Here is a 22,778-nt window from a genome sequence, read left to right as displayed (position 1 = left end):
TGAAAATAAAAAAGCACACGTCCACACACACGCCTGCACACACATACACCACTCGTGCACACACATGATTTACTCACTCTGAACAGTGAATCCCGCATATACAAAAAATGGACAGTTAGGAGTCCTAACTTTACTACTACATGCCTTCTGTGAATACCAAAAGTAGTAAGCTTAGGATTTTATCTCAGATAAGTTCTGTGAATCGGCACCAATGCCTTTATTTAGGTTTTAAAAACCAAAACATAAATAAAAGGCATTGCCAATTACAATGCCAATAGTTCAGAAGCGTGTAAATGCGAGACCTATTGCAAATGCTTGTTTTTTAAATGATTGATAATGTGCAGCAAGGGACACCTTCCTGCACAAACAATCATGCATGGTGTTTTGCTGTTTTAATGTGTACTGCAACATGCAGCACATATAAAAACATCAAATACGGGGCGAAATAAAGCATGTCTTGTTGCGCCATGTTAAAACCAGATTTTTTTGGTCTTAATTTTGGTGCAGCCCTATATTTAGGCCACACTTATAGGGGGCAGCGTCAAAATCAATGGGTGTTGCGGCCGGAATCTCACCATAACCCTCATTGACAACCCATTTCACGCTCAATATGGCGTGAAAGGGTGCCTTATTTACAAGACCGCATTTAGCTATTTTAGGTAGCTTAGCATTGCCTTTTAAATAAGGTGAAGCCCGTATCGCCACAGGAATGTAAAAAAAGTGACATTCTTGTGGCGATAGGGGCTTGTAAATATGCCCCTGAGTCCGTGAAAAAACAAAAGAAAAATGAACCATTACACAAGATTATACACACAACATCAATGTTATAAATTACGGTGAATTACAGGTGAAAAGCGATTCTATTAGGAATGAGTGTAACACGCATAGTTTGCAATAGCGTCATTATGGCAAGTTACAGCAGAGTTATTCGGACTCGCGTGCAGTTCTTAACATTGCCTTTAGTGCTATTTTTCGTTGCACAAAATGAATCCTAGTTTCCAAATTGTCCCAATGATGCAATTTGTGCTAAGAAAATATCGCTAAATGCAACAGAACAGGAAGAGCAGCGGCCAGCCCTCCCCGTGCTCTGTTGCTGTACTCTTGTGCAGACATTTTTGCTCAAGATTATGCAAAATTATGAAAGTGGACATAATCTCTTAATTTCCAGTAATTTCACATCAGAGTAATGTGAAATTACTTTGAATATTTCAGCATAATTAAAATGTCACCCAGGTGTAATTTCTATGTCTGTCCTATGTACAGTTGCTTGCTGAAAGCACCCCTTTGCTCTATTCAAATTATACTCCAGCATATTGTGTTGTGTTGAAGCAGCATTTCCTGGTGTTATATTCTCACAGTAATAAAACATAAACAGCTCACCAGTTTGCAAAGGTCAAACCTATTGACTTTGCCGATGCTTGTTTTTTGTTTTCTCAACCTTGCCGAAGCATGAAAACAGGTTAAAAAAAATTAGCATTTTTCATTTCATGATGTATTCTAAGAGTGCTGATTTGATATGCATTTCTTTTACCAAACAAAGTGTGATGTCCCAATCAGAGCTGTAGAAATTAAACCGCATAATTACTGCATGGGTTACATACTGTTCATGCCTCTTTTGCCACCTGTGAGGCCAGAGTTTGCAAAGGCAGTGTTAGGGGTCTGAAAGGGTAACCCCAGAGCCGCACCCCCTGGTGAGCCCTAAATGATGTGAGGTCTGCAGATCAAAAGACAAAAACAAGGGGGTGCTTGCCCACTCCCCTCTGCAGAGGTATGAGCTAGCTGTGTTCATATGGGTGTGATTTACCCTTTCAATGTGTATCTGCTCCACAGTGGGGATGAGATAGATAGATAGATAGACAGAGAGACAGATAGAGATATGGATGGATGGATGGATAGATAGGCAGAGATGGTGAGGAGAAAAGGAGAATGAGAAAGGGGATGAGAGACCGCGAGACAGACAGAGATGGATAGATAGAGAGAGAGAGAGATGGTGAGAGGGGAAAGGAGAATGAAAAAGGGAAATTTGTGAGTTACAAAGATGGATAAATTAAAAGATAGTGAGAGGGCAAGTGAGATAAGAGCAAGAGGCAGAGAGGGAGGAAAGACAGAGATGGAGAGATTAGAGGAGAGATGGAGAAACACGAGAGAGAGAAGAGTGGAACAGTATGACAGTGAAAGGGGAAGTGTGAGAGATACAGCGAGAGAAGGAAGGAGGTGTGGAAAGGGGAGAGGTCGCAGATTAACAGAGGGAAATTGTTTGAAAGAGAAGAAATCCAAAGAAGCAGAAGGAATCAGAAGGGAAAAGAGGAGGAGGGAGAAATTCATACCAAGTGAATTTCATGCAGGATCCTTCACACTCACAACCTTTCACATTCATACATGCCATTCACATAAACATCTTCACATTAACAATACCCTTTTCCATTCACATACACCCCTTCACATTCAAACACCATTCTGATTCACATACACCCCTTCACATTCACACACACCACTCTGATTCACATACACCCCTTCACATTCACACATACCACTCTGATTCACATACACCCCTTCACATTCACACACACCACTGATTCACATACACCCCTTCACGTTGTCCCATACCCTTTAACATTTAGACCTACCATACACTTTCAAATGAACCCTGTCATATTCACCATCCTGACCGGCTGCACTCGTGTCTGGAGAAGATCTACACATGGATGTGCAGCTCAGCTTTAAAGCTCAACGGCTCCAAGACGGAGCTGATGCTGCTGGGAAACTCCTCTCCATCTCTGTCTTCCAGCAGCTGGCCCGACTGCCTTGGACCTGTACCCACCCCCAAGCAGGAGATTAAGAGCCTCGGGGTCTGGCTTGAGCAGGACCTGTCGTTTAAAACCCATGCCAAAAAGACTGCTGGCGTGTGCTTTGGCCTGCTCCGCTCGGCTTGGAAGATTCTACCGCTGCTCCCAGCGGCCACTAGGAGACTTCTCATCCAGGGGCTTATCATCTCGCGGCTGGATTTCAGCAACGCGTTGTTCCTGGGTGCTCCAGAATCTACCATGAACAAACTGCAGCAAGTGCAGAATGCGGCCGCCAGGCTTCTGACGGGTATCCCCAGACATCAATCTGCTCGCCCTGCGCTCAAGGCACTGCATTGGCTCCATGTGAGGGACAGGGTGAAGTTCAAGTCACTCTGTATCGCTCATAAAGTCCTGCAGGGGGCAGGTCCACCTAATCTGGGGAAGATGGTTCAGCCCTACAAAGCCCTCCGCTCTCTCCGGTCTGACCACCAACATCTTTTGCAGGTTGGGAGGGTGAAGAAAGTAAGAACTGGTGGCAGAAGGTTCTCTATAAACGTAGCCACTCTGTGGAATTCTCTTCCCCTACAACTTCGCTCGGAAGCCAGTCTGCTTCGGTTCCGCAAGCTTTTAAAAACTTTTCTGTTTAAACCCCCGCATTACTCTGTAGTTTCATTCCCTGGTGAGCGCTGGGATGCCTTTCTGGTAACCAGGCGCTATATAAAACTCAGAATAATAATAATATTCAAACATGCCCATTCACTTTCATGCATGCCCCATCACATTCACACATACACTGTTATATCACTTTTACCCTTTCACACTCACACATGCCTTTCCATATTAGCACCTCATTCACATTGAATTATACCCCTTCACATTCAATCATACCCTTTACATTCATATAGGTCTTTCACATTCACACATCTTTGAATGTTCATATATACCCCTTCACATTCGCGAATACCCTTCACATATACTCTTTTATATTCACACATGCCCGTTTACATTCACAAATACCCTTACACACTCACACATACCATTTCCATTCACGTATACCCCTTTATATACAAACATACTGTTATATCCAGGCCCGGACTGGCCATTGCGGGCACTTTGCAACCCCCCGGTGTGCCGCAAGGGTGGGGGCCGATTTTGGGCCCCTGGGGGCCGTTTTTGTTACAGGGCCGTTTTTGCAGCTTAGCTGCAAAATCGGCCCTGTAACAAAATCTGCCGAAAAGTGGCCCAGGCAAGGAGCTGGAGCTCTGTCTCCCCCTCCCCCTTTTCCGGGAGGGGGGGGGGTGGGGTTTGGCGGCCGGACGGCCGAGCACTTTGCCAGGGCCAGTTTTCGTTCCCAGTCCGGCCCTGGTTATATCCTGCCTATTTAATCCTATGTATCCCAGTTTACCTTTTTCCTGGATTTCCAGCGATAATCGCACCTTCATCAGCTATCGCTGGTATTCCTATCGCTTTTCAGATAAGCGTCGCTGATAGCGCGCTATCTCAGCGATAGAAACTAGCGATAGCCGGCGATAATTATCCTAGCGCTAACTGCGCTTAGCGATAATTATCGCCGGTTGTTGGTTATATGCCCAATGAAGGTTCAAGGTTCTGAGGGAATGGCGTATCGACCCCCGTCTGCCATTACTCATGAACATCTTCAGGCAATAAGATGCTATTTCATTACTATGGTGACAGGATGGGGCACTCGCAGGTTTTTACCATGTTAATAACGTCTATTCATACTGCCGTATTTCTCTTTTCTCGGTGTAGGACTGTGCGCTGAACGGTGTGGACGAGGAGGATATTGTCCTGCGGGTCAGACCTGCGTAAGGAATGACTGTGGACATGTGTGCGAACCAAGTCCTAGTGAGTATTGACGCGTGATAGGAAATGGGCAGCTTGAGAAGAAAAGGCTGGCAGCAAGTCTTGTGGTCCTGCCATGGTGGAACCCCTCCTTCCAAGGGTTGTGAGGGTCCCACCCTGGGCTGTGATGCTGCCTTGAGCCTTTATCTGAAGCAATAAAGCTTTAATGCACCAGTGTCCTACTAAAATGGAGACATGTGATATGATGGGATATCATGAGACTGATCACTGGATACACAGCGTTGGCTAAAATGATCAAACATGCTTAAGTTGTACATATTTTGTTTATAGTGTGCATTAATATATAACTAAGGTATAGTATTAGTATATTTTATATGCTGTGTTTATAAAGGGCAAGATTACTATTTAGGTCGGGTAATGTTTGTTGGCCGTTCAAAGCAAACCAGACTAATGGTGCTGCTGAATCCAAAAGCACCGACACATAGAACTACATAAACACTGGACGCAAGACCTGGGAAATATAGCAATGGGATAAGTTACCATATATTAATCACAATGAGGTCTTAGACGGACATCCCAATATATATGAAATCAGCCAAATTAAAATAAACATTTGAGCAGAATCCCAAAGAAATAAAAAAAGAATTTGGTTTGCTTTACCGTTTTATAAATCCTGTGTAGGTTTTTCAAAATGTCAATTGGTGGTATACCTCAAACAGCTGAAAGCCACACTGATCTTAAACAGATGTGTGGAAGTTGGTATCAAATTTTTTATTTAGAGAGTAAACTAGGTATTCATTAGGAGGGGAAAGAGTTAATGTTCATAAGCAGCCCCGCGGGGCCTCTGGTGCACATCCAGAGGCTGCTCCCAGTTGGCTGGGTTTAAAGCGCCCTGAGGCCAGCTTACACAAGTACAGCGTCATTCCATCCACGCAGCCACCCTGCCAGGGCACAGGGGACACTTCCCTGATTCCTCTTAGCTCAAGTAGGGGGAAGAAAGGGAGTCCCTGCTCTAAATATAGAGGGGGGGGTCTCTCCACACCACCAGGTTCACCCCCGTCTTGTGTCCGCAGCATCTCAGTCTAATGAAAGACTGACTGCACAGAAGGAGGTGTGGAGAAGGCACATGTAAGGCTGCAGTCCCAACCCCACCCCTGCGGAGACAAGGGTGGGTGTAGGTAATGCCTACAGCTCCCCTCCGGCTCCACAGCCTCTAGGTCACCATTTATGGCTTTAGTGCCCCAAATATATCCCAGCTCCACACACCGACCATCAGATCAAATATCCGTCGGTATCTAGGCACGTGAACAGTTCTGATAAACAGGGCTGCCCTGGACGGTGATCCCCTGAAATACCAGGGTTAGTGAAAGTGACATCACATACCCTTTGACATGAATGATATCACAGGAAGTGACATCACACACCTGTTGACATTAATGATATCACAGGAAGTGACATATGACTTTGAATCCCAGGAAGTGATGCAACATGACCTTGAACCTGATGACATCACAATAATTGATGCCACTCCACTCGAACGAAATGATTACTTTTTTCAGGCAACGCAGCAGCTACTTTGCGGCGCCGCACCGCCTAAAAGGGAGAGGGCATGAATGCCCCATATATAACATTATATGGTGCATTCCTGTCCTCTCCTTGCACTGGTGTGCTTTTGGCTGTCTAGCGCAGTGAAAGCCGCTTTGCATCATGCTGCAAGTGCGCCTGCTTCTAAGCAGGATTGTTTTGGGGCAGGAAGGGACACCTGATGCCTTTCCTCATGAATGCAGCACACAGAGAAAGAAATAAAAGTCAAAGTAAAATAAAGATATTTCTCCTCGTTACACCTCCCTTGGGAAGGCGGTGAATTTTGACATATTCCAGGTCAGACACTCATGGTGAATCTGGGTCTGCGCCTAAATTCATGGCGGATGTGACTCCACCCATGGAACGCCTCCATGGGCAGAGTAATGGAAGCTGCGACTTCTGCTGTCTTGCGTTACTCCAGCTTTACCGAGCCCCACAGGGACGTGCAAGGGGGCCATGCGTGGCTCGGTAAATCTGACTTTAGTTTTGCATTACTGTTGCGTTACTCCAGATTTACCGAGCCCCACAGGGACGTGCAAGGGGGCCATGCGTGGCTCGGTAAATCTGACTTTAGTTTTGCATTACTGTTGCGTTACTCCAGATTTACCGAGCCCCACAGGGACGTGCAAGGGGGCCATGCGTGGCTCGGTAAATCTGACTTTAGTTTTGCATTACTGTTGCGTTACTCCACATTTACCAAGCCCTACTGGGACATGCAAGGGGGCCATGCTTGGCTCGGTAAATCTGACTTTAGTTTTGCATTACTGTTGCGTCACTCCAGATTTACCGAGCCCCACAGGGACATGCACGGGGCCATGCGCGGCTCAGTAAATCTGACTTTAGTTTTGCATTACTGTTGCGTTACTCCAGATTCCACGAGCCCCACAGGGACGTGGAAGGGGGCCGTGCGTGGCTCGGTAAATCTGACTTTAGTTTTGCATTACTGTTGCATACTCCAGATTTACCGAGCCCCACAGGGACGTGCAAGGGGGCCATGCGTGGCTCAGCAAATCTGACTTTAGTTTTGCATTACTGTTGCGTTACTCCAGATTTACCGAGCCCCACAGGGACGTACAAGGGGGCCATGCGTGGCTCGGTAAATCTGACTTTAGGTTTGCATTACTGTTGCGTTACATTGCGCGATGCAAGGGCAACGCAACACTTTGATCAATGTGGCACCTAGTGTATGTATTGATAAATAAAAGGGAGAGTTACGTAAAACATTGTTAAATAAATGGTCAACCCACCAATATAAATCAATATGCAACAATGCATTAAATATACCCTCCATTAGTGCTGATTCGACATGCATTTCTTTTACCAAACAGAGTGTAATGTCCCAATCAGAGCTGTAGAAATTAAACAGCAGAATTACTGCATGGGTTACATGCTGTTCATGCCTCTTTTGCCACCTGTGAGGCCAGAGTTTGGAAAGGCAGTGCTAGGGGTCTGAAAGGGTAACCCCAGAGCCGCACCCCCTGGTGAGCCCTAAATGATGTGAGGTCGGATCAAAAGACAAAAGCAAGGGGGTGGTTTCCCACTCCCCTCTGCAGAGGTATGAGCTAGGTGTGTTCATATGGGTGTGATTTACCCTTTCAATGTGTATCTGTCTCTCTGCCCCCACAATGGGGATGAGATAGAGAGAGAGACAGCGAGACAGACCAAGAGATCGATAGATAGGCAGAGAGAGATGGTGAGAAGAGGAAAGGAGAATGAGAAAGGGAAAATTGTGAGTTCTGAAGGACAAATTGGGAGAGAAGAGATAGTGAGAGGGCAAGTGAGATAAGAGAGAGCAAGAGGCAGAGAGTGAGGAAAGACAGATGGAGAAACACAAGAGAAGAAGAGTGGAACAGTATGATACAGTGAAAGGGGAAGTGTGAGAGATGCAGCGAGAGAAGGAAGGAGGTGTGGGAAGGGAAGATTTCGCAGATTACCAGAGAAGGAAAAATGGTGTGAAGGAGAAATCCAAAGAAGCAGAAGGAATCTGAAGGGAAAAGAGGGAGAAAATCATACCTGCATGATCCTTCACACTCACATACCCTTTCACATTCACATACCCTTTCACATTCACACAAGCCATTCAGATAAACATCACATTAACAATACCCTTTTCCATTCACATACACCCCATCACAATCACACACACCACTCTGATTCACATACACCCCTTTACATTCACACATACCATTCTGATTCCCATACACCCCTTCACATTCACACATACCATTCTGATTCCCATACACCCCTTCACATTCACACACCCCACTCTGATTCCCATACACCCCTTCACATTCACACACCCCACTCTGATTCCCATACACCCCTTCACATTCACACATACCATTCTGATTCCCATACACCCCTTCACATTCACACACACCACTCTGATTCACATATACCCCTTCCCGTTGTCCCATACCCTTTAACATTTAGACTTACCATACACTTTCAAATGAATCCTGTTGTATTCAAACATGCCCATTCACTTTCATGCATGCCCCATCACATTCACACATACACTTTCATATCACATTTACCCTTTCACACTCACACATGCCCTTCCATATTAGCACGTCATTCACATTGAATTTTACCCTTTCACATTCAATCATACCCTTTACATTCATATAGGTCTTTCACATTCACACATCTTTGAATGTTCATATATACCCCTTCACATTCAGGAATACCCTTCACAAATACTCTTTTATAATATCTCACATGCCCGTTTACATTCACAAATACCCTTACACACTCACACATACCATTTCCATTCACGTATACCCCTTTATATACAAACATACTGGTATATCCAGGCCCGGGCTGGCCATTGCGGGCACCGTGCAATCCCCCTGTGGGCAGCAAGGGTGGGGGCCGATTTTGGGCCCCTGGGGGCTGTTTTTGTTACAGGGCCGTTTTTGCAGCTGAAAAGCGGCCCAGTCAAAGTGCTCGGTCACCCCCTCCCACTTTTCTGGAGCGGTTGGGCGGCCGGCCGAGCACTTTCCCAGGGCCAGTTTTCGTTCCCAGTCAGGCCGTGGTTATATCCTGCCTATTTAATCATATGTATCCCAGTTTATCGCTGGAAATCCAGGAAAAAGGTAATCTCACATTCATCAACTATCGCTGGTATTCCTATTGCTTTTGATATGAGCGTCGCTGATAGCGTGCTATCTCAGCGATAGAAACCGGCAATAATTATCCTAGTGCTAAGTGCGCTTAGCGATAATTATCACCGGTTGTTGGTGATATGCCCCAATGAAGGTTCATGGTTCTGAGGGAATGGCGTATCGACTCCTGCCTGCCATTACTCATGAACCTCTTCAGGCAATAAGATGCTATTTCATTACTATGGTGACAGAATGGGGCACTCAAAGGTTTTTAACATGTTAATAACGTCTATTCATACTGCCGTATTGCTCTTTTCTACGTGTAGGATTGTGCGCTGAACGGTGTGGACGAGGAGGATATTGTCCTGAGGGTCAGACCTGCGTAAGGAATGACTGTGGACATGTGTGCGAACCAAGTCCTGGTGAGTATTGACTCGTGATAGGAAATGGGCAGCTTGAGAAGAGCAGGCTGGCAGCAAGTCTTGTGGTCCTGCCATGGTGGAACCCCTCCTTCCAAGGGTTGTGAGGGTCCCACCCTGGGCTGTGATGCTTCCTTGAGCCTTTGTCTGATGCAATAAAGCCTTAATGCATCTGTGTCTTGTAGTAAAATGGAGGCATGTGATATCATGTGGTAGATCACTGGCTAAGATCAAATATGGTGTGCGAGTTGTACATATTTTGTTTATAGTGTGCATTAATATAGAACTACGGTATAGCCTTATTTGTATATTTTATGTTTTGTGTTTATAAAGGGCAATATTACTATTTAAACCCTTCCATGCTGATGACCGCTGGGGGCCGTCATAAAGCCGCCCACTCGCGATTCTGCCGCAGAATCGCGGCCGCATGAAAGGGGTTAAGTCTGGTGGTGATTGTTGGCAGATCAAAGCAAGCCAGACTGCAGGTGCTCCTGAATTCAAAAGCACCGACACATATAACTACATCAACACTGGACACAAGTCCTGGGAAATATAGCAATGGGACAAGTTAGCATATTTAATTCACAACGATGTCACGAACAGGGACATATATTAAACTCTCATAGTCCACACTTGGAACTGAACCAGTCCCTTTGGAATGAATATCAGTTTAGCATAACCCCAAAGAAACTTTAAAAAATCATTTTTTGTTTGCTTTACAATTCTATAATTCGGATTCTAGATATCAACTGGTGGTAAACCTCAAACAAAGCTGAAAGTCACAATGGGGCATATATACGGAGGCTTATTGCTGCAGGAACCTCACTTCTTGCGACGTTCCCTTGGCCACAAACTCCACGTTAATAACACAGCGACGTTAAGCCACTTAATGCCGCCTTGTAAATGCCCCCTTTCACGCTACAATGAGTGTGAAAGTGCTGGGAAAGGTTGTTGCATTGGGCATTCGGTCGCAACACTCTTTGATGTTGACGCTGCCCCCTATTTACAAGGGTGGAGTAAATGGGAGGCAGCCCCAAAATGAAGACAAAAATAACAAACTTGGTCTAAACATGGCGAAACAAATAGTTTTTTCTCCTCATTTTTGCTGTTTCTATCTGTTGCATTCTGCAGCATACATGGAAAGAGCGAATCGCCATGAATGACGGTTCATGTGCAGGAAGGTGCCCCTTCCTGCACATAAACAATCATTAAAAAAAGAAACTTGTAAGTGTGCTGCACAATGCAGCACACATAGGAGTTACTAATCACCATTAGTGATTGTTTATGTGCAGGAAGGCACACCTTCCTGCTCATTAACAATCATCCCCTCAACACACACCTTTGCACTATGATGCAAGGGTTCCTGCGTAGGTGCTGCAGCTGAACTTAGAGCCAGTGCTAGAGGAAATGCAGGGCTATGCCGTATTATCGTAAATACGGCACAGCCCTGCCTTTTCAGAATGGCGCAGTGTGCTGTTAGCAATTTCGGCTCAATGCTGCGCTCCACCATCCCCTAGTAAATATGCCCAACTGTTCTTAGACGTGTAGAACTTGGTATGACACCTTTAAATTGTGTTTATGGAGTCGACAAGGTATTCATTAGGCAGTAGAAGGGTTAATGTTAGGTCAGATAAGAGATTTCCATGCAGCGATTCCCCCAGGGCCTCTAGTGCACATCCAGGGGCTGCTCCCAGTGGGCTGGGGTTTAAAGCGCCCTGAAGCCAGATTACACACGTACAGCGTCATTACATCCAAGTAGACACCCTGCCAGGGCACAGGGGACACTTCACTGATTCTTTTTGCCTCAAGTAGGTGGAAGGAAGGGAGTCCCTGCTCTAAATACAGAGGGGGGGGGGTCTCTCCACACCCCCAGGTTCACCCCCGTCTTGTGTCCGCAGCATCTCAGTCTAATGAAAGACTGACTGCACAGAAGGAGGTGTGGAGAAGGCACATGTAAGGCTGCAGTCCAACCCCACCACTGCGGAGACAAGGGTGGGTGTAGGTAATGCCTACAGCTCCCCTCCGGCTCCACATCCTCGAGGTCACCAATTATGGCTTTAGTGCCCCAAATAAATCCCATCTCCACACACCGCCATCAGATCAAATATCCGTCCGTTTCTAGGCGCGTGGTCACTTCTGATAAACAGGGCTGCCCTGGACGTTGATCCCCTGAAATACTAGGGTTAGTGAAAGTGACATCAATGATATCACAGGTCAGGAAGGGAAATCAATGATATCACAGGTCAGGAAGTGACCTCACACACACCCTTTGACATCAGTGATATCACAGGAAGTGACATCACACACTCGGACAGAGGCACTGAGTGAGAGTTCGTGAGAAAGATAAAGCACTGAGACAAGGGAGACAGAGGAACAGTTAGTGACAGAAATGAAGAATGCAATGGAAACATAGGGTGGGGAGAGTGAGAGGGGAGAGAGGGGACAGGTGAGACGAAGAAGAGCGGCACACATACCACTCACTTTCACATAAATCATGTCCTATGCAAACATACCCATTGAATTTCATGCATGACCCTTCACACTCACACATACCCTTTCACATTCACACATACCATTCACATACATGAAACAGCCTTAACCACACAGCCTAAACTGTGCATGACTAAACAACTCAGGCGGAACCCCGCATATGCCTTTACCCCGCATATGCCTTTACCCCGCATATGCCTTTACCCCGCATATGCCTTTACCCCGCATATGCCTTTACCCCGCATATGCCTTTACCCCGCATATGTCTTTACCCCGCTTATTTTTTTACCACACAAATGCGTGGTTTAGACGTTAGTAGTAGTTAGCACTCATTACTCGAGGTGGAAGGTCAGAGGTGACTTCCTGCCTGGACGAGGAACGGCTTGGTAAGTATGATTTCTGGGAGTTGAGGGTCGGGTAACTTTTTAGGGCTTTAAGGCTCCGGGCCGGTGGTCAGGATACTTTATAGGGCAGAGAGGCCTGTTTTAGGGCTCAGTAGGGGGCCGGGTAGGCTGCAGGTCCGTGTTTTAGGCCTTCAAGACAGGGGTCAGGGTACTTTATAGCTGCAGGGACGTTTAGGGCGGGAGTCTGGTGATTTTTTAGGTCCAGGGCGAAGGTTTTAGGGCTCCGGGTGTTTGGGTCAATTTCAAAGCTGGGAGCTGGGTTTTTAGGGCTCAGTGCCTGGGAGGGAGGGGGGGGGGGGGGCTTCATTTTTAGAGCTGGGTCCGGGCTTTCAGAAGTCATGGTGGGGGGCTGGGGTGTTTTTAGGGCTAGGGTTGTACTCTGGGCAGGGGGCTGGGATTTAGGATAGGTTTTAGGACTAAGGGGAGGCTAGGGCATAACTTTAACCGCACATGTGCCTTTACCAAAAATGCTATTTCAACTAAATCAGTTGTAAAAGCATGCGTGGTAAAGGCATGCATAGTTAAGACACGCATAATTAAGACACGGTTGTTGTTAAGACCACGTTGCTCAGGCATGCGTCGTGAGGGATTGCACCCCTTCACATTCACACATGCCACTCAGATTCACATATACCTCTTCACCCCTACCCTTTCACATTTAGACCTCCCATACACTTTCAAATAAGACCGGTCATATTCAAACGTACCCATTTAATATCACACATGCCCCATCACATATACCTCTATGCATTCACTAATACCCTTTCACATTTACTCTTTCACACTCACATTTACTCTTTCACACTCACATACCCTTTGACATTCATGTCGTTGGCATTCACTTATACCCCCTTCACATTCAAACATCTCTTCATTCACATTTATCCGTTTCACATTCATACATGTCCTTTCACACTCACACATAGCTTTGTATGTTGATATAAACCCCTTCATTCACCCATACCCTTCTCAAATTCACACATACCCCTTCATTTTGATGCACACCCCTTCACATTCACACATAGCACTTGACACTCAAGCATACCCCCTACATTCATTCACTACCCATCCCATTCACTCTTAGGTTCACAATGACATTTAAACCATCCCATTACGAATTTAAATCTTGCCTGGGTTTTCTTGCATTTCCTCCGAGGTGGATCTGGCCTGGCACTACAGGGTGGACTGTTCCTATTGGAGTGGAATCGAGACTGATTTACATATGGCCAATCTTTGTTTAAAGTAGCACATTGACAAAAAACAAGGGTCTGAAATGTGGCCCAGTAATTACCAAATGCACAGATCAATTCCTGCATTCCACCCCTCACCAGTGATTTTCCTCAATGCTAGCCTTAGACCTCTGCACCTTGTGTCTTTTAGCAAGAGTTACATACCTGGGGCCTGATTCACAAAAGTAAACAGACTAAAGTCTAACTTTACGACTTTCGGTATTCACAAAGGCCATTTAGGAGTAGTAAATTTAGGCTTTTGTTTAAGTCACACGTTTTGATCTTAGGGCCTAAGAGTAGGTTGGAACATCTGATGTCATAAGTACCAAAGCATAGATGTTGTCACATCTTGTACACCGGCTATTCTGGTGACTTGTCCATATTTGACAGTGGACTGCATAATTTATTCTTGCACCCACTATGGCTTGAATAGTGGGATAGCTAGTGTTGTCAGCGATAGAAATTCTTTCCCCTAAAACTCTGAGGTGAAAGAAGCAGCCCTCAGATGCCTCAGTAATCAGGATCTTGAAGGAAATGTCCTCATCAAATATCATACCAATATTTGCAAGAGTCCTGAAAGAATCTGCGTTGAGACCCAGTGTGTCGTGTCAGCAACCTGAGAATGAAATAGATGACCCAGATAACCCAGCACCCTTAGAGTTATGTTTGAATTAGGTTGAAGGCTTTTTCTTGTCATCCAGCATGCAAGTGCTCTGAATCCCCTTTGTAATGTATTATGGACTCCAGTGGTGTTTCTATCAAGGTTTGGAACCAACAGGGTATAAGACAAACATGAAAGATGGTATGTAGTAAAGAGATTGGGAGCGGTGGGATGCAGAGCTCCTGGGTACAGCCCACTAAAAGACCAGTCCAACCCTTGGACTCCCTTTGACGCCCGGCCTTACAAGTAAAGATAAATCTGGTCATTGGCTGTAGAAAGGTCAAGAAGACTCAGTGGCAGCTCTTCCTCGGCCAATGATCATGCAAAGCTCTTTTTGAACAGTTTTCAGGACCACAGTAGTGCAGTGCTGAGCCTTACAACCAGCTTGACCTGGGTCTAGCAAAGGTGCAAGCCTTCCTTCCATCACATTTTGTATGTTTGATGTACAGCATTAAGTGGCAGTTATGCTCAGACGCGGCTCCCGTTCTCACAGTGCGACTAGTAGCAACCTACACCCGACTGATGAGCCCCAATTAGTGCAAAACTAGTCTTGCGTTGCTTGTGTTATGGTTCAGGGAGGAACTCCCCTGGCTGTTCGGGCTGGACTGTCCCTATTGGCGCAGGGTCAAGACTGGTTTGCATATGGTGCTACCTGAGATGGCATGATGGGGGGGGGGGGGGGGGGAAGGATGCTGGATTAGAATGCTAGTGAGTGTCCGTGGTCATACACTTTGAAAGCATGTCTCCCATCTTTTGTGTGTTTAATAAACTACTGAGAACGTCACATGGTATCTGTGCTCCTATTTCCTCTACACCTTTGCCTAAATCTAGGCTTTGAAGATTTCCCTGTAATGGAACCCGCTGTGCAAACATATTTTTTTTATTTTCCTACTTTCTTCAGTAAAACATTTTGCCGTAGGATAAAGCACTTCTCCCACACCCCATCAAAACCGAGTGATCCAGCCCTTGGCTCAAACAAACAAATCCATTTTGAGGGAGGGGATGATATTAGAGTTCCCTTTAGTGGGATTTAGGGGTGCGGGTGTCTCTCCATTCATAGTGGAGGAATCCACAACAGTGAATCTATTTGTTGCTACCAGGAATCCCTTTGTGAATATGTGGCAGACTGAAGTGGAGATTCTTTCAGTACACTTCTAAACTAGTCAAGAGCTTCTGGTCAAGGTTCAACATTGGCCAGGTTAACCGTTCTTATGCAGATGACTTGTGCTGCCTCATTGATCCCTAACTTTTCTTACAAACCATGCATGGCCTTTTATTGAATTGTATCCTTGTTTTTCAGAATAGGATCATCTGCATCCAGGGTCTCAACATCCGATGATGTCCACCAGGCCCTGGGTCTTCTCTCTTCGCGCCAATTGAGGATGGAGCAGTTGCGGCATTGTTTTTGGATGCTGTTTGTCGCAACTTGTCATTTATGATATTGCTTGGTACACTGATGCATAACAGGAAAAATAAAGAGATGTTTTTTAATATCAGAATCCTGCTCTTTAATATATTGCAGATAAGTTCATGCGTTGACGACACAAATTTTCATAAATTCATAACCTACGCATTCATGATGCATACCGTTGTTGTGAAGGGTCTTGTGGGCTTGGGTGAGCAGTATATAATATTTTCATATAAAAATGCAACTTGAAAATAAATTATTCAATACATAGAACAGAAACAATATTACAACATTTCTAAGTTTATATTTAAATTCTTATATTGTTGGTGAAGTCAAACAATCAATCGGGCTTGTATAGCGCAGTTACTCACCTGTGGGGTCCTCCAGTCACGGGGGTGCTGCTGGTCCTTCAGGTTGTAGGATCATTAGAAGAGCTAGGTCTTGAGGGCCTTCTTGAATAGGGTCAGTGACACAGATTGCCTGAGGTGGAGGGGCAGGGTGTTCCAGGTCTTTGTGACAAGGAAGGAGAACAATCTTCCTCTGGTCTTGTGGATCCTGGGGACGGAGGCTAGGGCAAGTTGGGCAGAACAGAGTTGTCTGGCGGGTACGTGGAATGCCAGGCAGTGGTTCAGGTATGCTGGTCCTTCTTTGTGGAGAGCTTTTTAGATATGTGTGAGGAGCTTGAAGGTGATTCTCTTGTTGACTGGGAGCATGTGGAGTTGTTGGAGGAGTTTGGTGTTGTGGCTGTGGCAGGGGATGTCGAGGACCAGTCTGGCTACTGCATTTTGGACGTTCTGTAGTTTCTTGAGATGTTTTCTGGTTGTCGCCGGCTTAGAGTGCGTTGCTGTAGTTGAGTCTGCTGGTGATGATTGTGTGTGACAGTCTTTCTTGATCCTGTGAGGATCCATCTGAATGTCTTTCGAAGAAGGCGGAGCGTGTGGAAGCCAGCTGAGGAAACCGCATTCATTTGACAGTTCATTGTGGGCTAAGAGTCCAGTATGCTGCTGAGGTTGCGTTGCATGGTCCGACTGGGTAGGAGGGGATCCCAGAGCGGCTAGCCACCAAGAGTCATCCCAGGCTGAAGGAGTGGGTCCCAGGATGAGTATTTCAGTCTTGTTTGAGTTCAGCTTGAGGCAGCACCTTTCATCCAGGTAGCAACGACCTTCATTCTGCTGTGGAAGTTGGTTCTGGTAGTTTTGGGTTCGTTGATGAGGGAGAGGATCAGCTGGGTGTCGTTAGCATAGGAGACTATGTTGAGTTTGTGGCTTCTGACAATGATTGTGAGGGGTCCATGTAGATGTTGAAGAGGGTGGGTCTCAGGGACGAACCCTGTGGCACTCGGCAGCTGATCTGTTGGTTCTGAGAGTAACGGGGGTGGTTTGACTTGCTGAATCCGGCTGGCGAGGAAGGAGTGGATTCAGTCCAGTTCCTTGTTGCGGATGCAAGCGTTGTGGAGTCTCGTCATTGGGATGCAGTGGGAGACAGTCTCGAAGGCGGCCGAGATGTCCAGTAGGATGAGGGCTGCAGTCTCACACTGGTCGAGGAGGGAGCGTATGTCATCAGTGTGTGGCGAGGAATGTGGTCTTTGTGCTTTAGTTACTATGGATTCCGGATTGGGAGGTGTCCAGGACGTGGTTTACTTCTAGGAACGTGGACGAAGTTGAGCGTGAACGGCCTTCTAGATTAACTTGGCTGGGAAGGGGTGGAGAGAGATGGGCCTGGAGTTCCTGAGGTCAGTCGGGTTTGAGGGCGGCTTCTTTAGCAGGGGGTTGATCTTGGCGTGTTTCTGGCCATCGGGGAAGGTGGCCGATTTGAGGGAACAGTTGATTGTGCGACAAAGCTGAGAGGCGATGGAGGCGGCTGCTCTGTTGAAGATGTCGTGCGGGGAAGGATCTGAAGGGGCTCCTGAGTATATGCTTTTCATGGTTAAGAGATATTATAGTTGGGTATTCTCCAGTTATAGATGAATGAAGTAACTATAACTTGCTTACTAGCCAAGTATGATTTTGCCCTCTCATTTGACAGCACCTATTACATCGCTCAGGACTTGTTCTGTGATATCATCGATAACATCCATAATTGTATCTGAAAGACAGGATTAATGACATCACCATTCATGGCAAATGTTTTTTTGAGATTAAAATGCTATTTTTAACTTACATTTACATCTAACTTTGGATTCACTTTAAATTTTAATCATACTTATATGTATATATGAAAAAATGCTGCCCTGTTCTGCCCACGACCCTCTCACACAGCCAGCGCTGACTTCCGCTGGGCAACTGATACGAAATTCAGATGCAACGGAGACTCCGAACATGTCTCGACTAAAAAAAAAAAAAAAAATCAGCATATATATGTTCAGTTGCATAGCGTTAAACACAGATTACACATTTCAGTCTAAACAAAACCTTTCTCTGACCAGCATTTTGTCAGTTTATCTAAACCGTTGACTTATTCAGCCATCTTGAGTCACAGTACAGAACATAAAATAGGATTACAAACGTTGTTACAACTTTCGAATACAAACAGCTGCCAAATTTGAGTAGGGTTTCTTTATTATACATAATATATTACTGAAAGTCAAACACTAGAATATTGCACATATACTTTCCATATTCCATCCTTTCAGAAAATTCTGACAATCACTAATTAAAGATTTCTTTAAATTAAAAATTATACCAATATAGTCCCAGTGGACAATTTGTCATTATAGATGGTTTATACTCCAAAGGCAAAAACATAAACATCAAAGTCACAAAAAAAGCCCCTTTGGATTGATACACTTATCACACCATTCGTACAAAATTCGTACACAAACCGCCTCTCACCAGTAGGATGTCAATGGACACAGGGGACGCAATCAAAGATAAATCTGAGAGAATAAAAATCTAAAAAAATAAATTTTTATTCATTAAAAAGGCACTATAGTCAAGTCAAGTCAAAGAATTTATATAGCGCACTACATACCCAGAGGGTCTCAAGGCGCTTAGGAAGGGGAGGAGGATTACTTGTCAAATATCCATGTTTTAAGTTGCTTTCTGAATGCTAGGTGGTTCTGGGTAAGGCGAAGGTAAGTGGGGATCATGATACATTCAAATGACTGATGTGGACAGAATAGTGATAGACCACGTATTTTGCAACACAATAAACATCCCCAAAGTTACTCTAAATGAGTATCTGTGCAAAACTGTGTCTGATGATTTGGGTATATCATACCAAGCTTACAAAAAAGAAACAAACTATGACATTTTACATATACAAGAAAAATAAGTAAATGAAAGGAGAAACCGTTCCAATTTTGAGACAGCTTATCAATCCGTCCATTGACATTGTGTTGCTACATTGATATACCCTTATTGATCCAAATGAACCCACATTTCTTTGCCCTGATTCAGACCTCCTGGATAGATAGTTTCCAATGAGATAATGTACTCCAATTCTAACTTTGTCAGGAATTCTTGTCTAACACCATCTCCTGGTTTCATTTCAACACAATCCATGCACACAAACATAAGTTTAGTTGCATCACTATGTTCAAAAAGGGGTTTTTCAAGAATTCTAGAATTCGGAGTTGATGTTGTGGTTTTAACATATGTTTTTTATTAGATATCCATGAATGCATTTTGCCCTCGCCAACAGGTGTTTCTTCTATTGATGATAATGTTGCCTCAGACCTCATCAGGGCCACAAACATTAATATAATCACAATTTAGGGAGGAGCACCTAAGTAAAGAGACCATCACATGGGTCAGTCCCTTAAAATTATCACATGATCAACTTCGGCCCTATGTGTATAAGAGTGAGCACTTTAGGTCAGAAGTAAAAACATTGTGAGTCAATGTATTTACAAATTCCCATCAATATGGTATTAGTTGTTAAACACGGAGTCCATTACTATTAAGTCAAGGTACTTGTAAAGTCACCCTCTGACATGCACATACTGGGGTCCCCATTCGTAGATGTGACCCCTGGGTCCACGTAGTTGTCACAAAAGGTCAGACTCGCCTAGTCTCCAGGTAATGTACGCAAATGAGAAAAAGAAGTCGGATTGTCCTCGTATTGTCTGTAAACGAATGAACACCTTCAGAAACTGCCTCTACATAAGCTAGAGTATGGTTGTATACAATAAACTAAATCTAATCTCATGTGGCCCCACAATCCTGTGTGGAGTCTAGGGTGCTGTGTGGCTGTTATACCAATCTGTCTGTAGAGAAATAGAGAAATATATGTTGTATTTAACGATACTACCCAGTACCACTCTATCTATTTCTATGTTAAACTGACATATAATATAATTGGTCTGTCAACTACAATTTTTCATGCGCATCGTTTCATACATTCTTCTCAATATCTGGTGTCACACATCCTTCATTGTTTATCCGTTTGTGCCCCACTACTAATCACCATAGTGCTCATGTAGGATACTTCCAATATGTATTGATGCTAAAGCTCAATGTAAACAGATGTCCCCCAATCTATCATCAAAACCCTCTGTATATGGTAGAGTTCCGATTAATATCTGATGATAGCCCTTTACATCATCATGCAGCTCGTCTTATTTCGATTGACATCATATTCCGTGTCCACCCGTGACTCGCATACAGTCAGAAATCCTCATAATTTATCCATTTTCCTATCCATCCCCCACAGAGGCTGAAGGCTCTTGTATCACTGCTACCACGCCTGTGCTAGCATCACTGCTACCACGCCTGTGCTAGCATACACTGTTGCCTGTATCTCACATCTGCCTGCAACTCGTGCACTGTTACTGCATGCTCCACAAAAGCTACACTACACCCTGCGTTTCCGGGTTTCACAAAACCCACTCATATCAAAATAACCCGACCTTGTCTTATTATATGCCTGTCTCATGTCAGCCAGCAACTCGCATACATCAAAAACAAGCATTGGCATAGCCAATAGGTCTCGCCTTTGGGACCTTATAAGTGTTTAGCTATGCAGCATGTTATCCTGGGTGCTGTACCACAAAAGATTGAAGAGCTATTGTAGAAAATCCAGTGAGCGAGTCAATTACTGGGGAGGGGAAGATGGAGAAAGAGTGAAAGGAAGAGGAAAACAGAAATGAAGAGAGTTTGTGGGAGAAGGAAAGTGTCAGGTGGGACTGATGCAAGTGTTACAAAAGTAAAGCGAGTCTGTCGTTTTACAACTGAATCCTCGGCACAGAGAGAGTCCCTGTTAGCCTAAAAAACAAATGTTATCAAGGCTCGACATCTAACTGGTAGGCCCTCTTTTCATGCACTAACAGGTGAATAATAAACTCCTCTAACTCCTCGTATTGCAACATTTGCTGGCATGGAGTAGCCCAGAGAAACGCCCTGGGCACGAAGGCGTCCGGGTGATGAGCACTCGGCACCTCGGGATGTCATCAGTGGGAGGGACATCAGAGCCTCCCCTCCTTCCCCCGCCTTCACACAGATCTCCAATTTCCCAGGCTCCAAGAGTATTGTTCGCAGCCGCCACTAATGCATTCATTCAACTTAGAAACCGGCAGCAAAAAACAGATGTAAGATACAGTGGACATGAAGAACAGGGTCTATACTACCAGCAATAAGCCACGCGGTCCTGAATCGGTGAAAGGGGCCCCCAAGGCTGCACGTAAAGGAGAAAATGTAGAAACAAAACAAGCCATAGCGAGAAGGCGAGGAAAGTAAAATGCAGACACCCAAGCAAAAAGTTACTTTCAAATCCCCATGTCTATCAAAAGTGGGGCATTCGGACCCACGGTCAAAAAAAGTGCTTGCCACAAGCGCATGGTCTCACCTGCTGTAGAGGTCGAGGTGCTTTTCATGGAAGACACACACCAGAGGAACCGAAGGTGAGCCCTGCGCCGAGGGTAGTAAGCAAAGGACGGCCCAAGAGTGCTTGGATTATCCATTAACCCATAGGGGGGTGTCTTAACCAAAACATAGGTTCATCCTCAATCCAAAGCACACATCATCGCCTAAACTCTCATCAACAAGTTGATAGTATTGATATTTTGTGTCGTGAGGGCAGGAGGAGCTAACCCCACGCATAACTTGTTAAATTGCTTTGTGCCGTCAAACCATCCTCCCGCAGCCTTAATACTTTGCCCCATATTGGATGCTTACAGTGTGCTATTGTCCCATCAGCACAAACTTATGCGCAATGCGGAACGGATTCATTTCCACACGTCCCGTCCACCTAAAGTAAAACAGTGCCCGCTGCTTTTCCTGGCACATATGCATTATCGTTATTTTGACAAACGTTTTGGGAGCTAAGGTTCTTGCAACATCTCATTACCTTAACGCACACACACTGGAGGGAAACTGGATACATTTCCTGCACAGGGGGGGAGAAACACTGCGTGGGAAACCAGCGCTGGCACGCTACTTAAAAACAGATGGCCTCTGCATGCCGATGCTGGCTCCTAGAGAGAAAAACGCTCTTGGAGTAAACCTTTCTAAAGAAGCTGAGACATCCACACGCCTTTGGCCAATTGCGTGCTGAAGCCCGACGCAAAGGCCAATCGCGTGTGAGCACCACACGCACAAGCTTCTACAAAACCGGAAGAAAGCTGAAGTGATTCCAAGAGGTTGATTTCCTAGTGCAGCGCATGCGCTGTGCTAGGCTCGACCTAAACATGATATCACCTGAAGACTCTTCTCCCTTTTATGAGAATTAATTGGGTGATAGAAGAGATAGTGTGACCCCCTTTGCCCTGCCCACTTTTGTGTTCACTTCACTTGAGGAATGTCTTCCACTCACTGCAGAGTACTATCTCATGCACAGCTTCATTACCATCACGTTAGAATACCTGGATCTCTGTTTGCCAATCCCTCCATGGGAGTCAAACAGTACTACACTGCAATAGGATCTTTAAC

General features: G+C 45.1%; 1 protein-coding gene across 2 annotated transcripts in view; it reads left to right on the top strand.

Moving 5' to 3' along the window:
- Positions 1-15,902, top strand: part of LOC147665651 (uncharacterized) — a 262,046-nt gene extending 246,144 nt beyond the window's left edge. For both annotated transcript variants that reach the window (XM_086949612.1, XM_086949611.1), the window contains exon 4: positions 15,805-15,902. In XM_086949612.1, coding sequence (XP_086805738.1) covers positions 15,805-15,809 — 5 coding nt within the window. In that variant the 3' untranslated portion in view covers positions 15,810-15,902. The remainder of the gene's footprint in view (positions 1-15,804) is intronic.
- The last annotated feature ends 6,876 nt before the right edge of the window (positions 15,903-22,778 follow it).

This window comes from Lissotriton vulgaris, unplaced genomic scaffold (genome assembly GCF_964263255.1).
Source record: "Lissotriton vulgaris unplaced genomic scaffold, aLisVul1.2 SCAFFOLD_2773, whole genome shotgun sequence".
Taxonomy (NCBI): domain Eukaryota; kingdom Metazoa; phylum Chordata; class Amphibia; order Caudata; family Salamandridae; genus Lissotriton; species Lissotriton vulgaris.
Note: the sequence above shows the minus strand (reverse complement) of the source record. Positions and strands in the feature narration are given on the sequence as shown.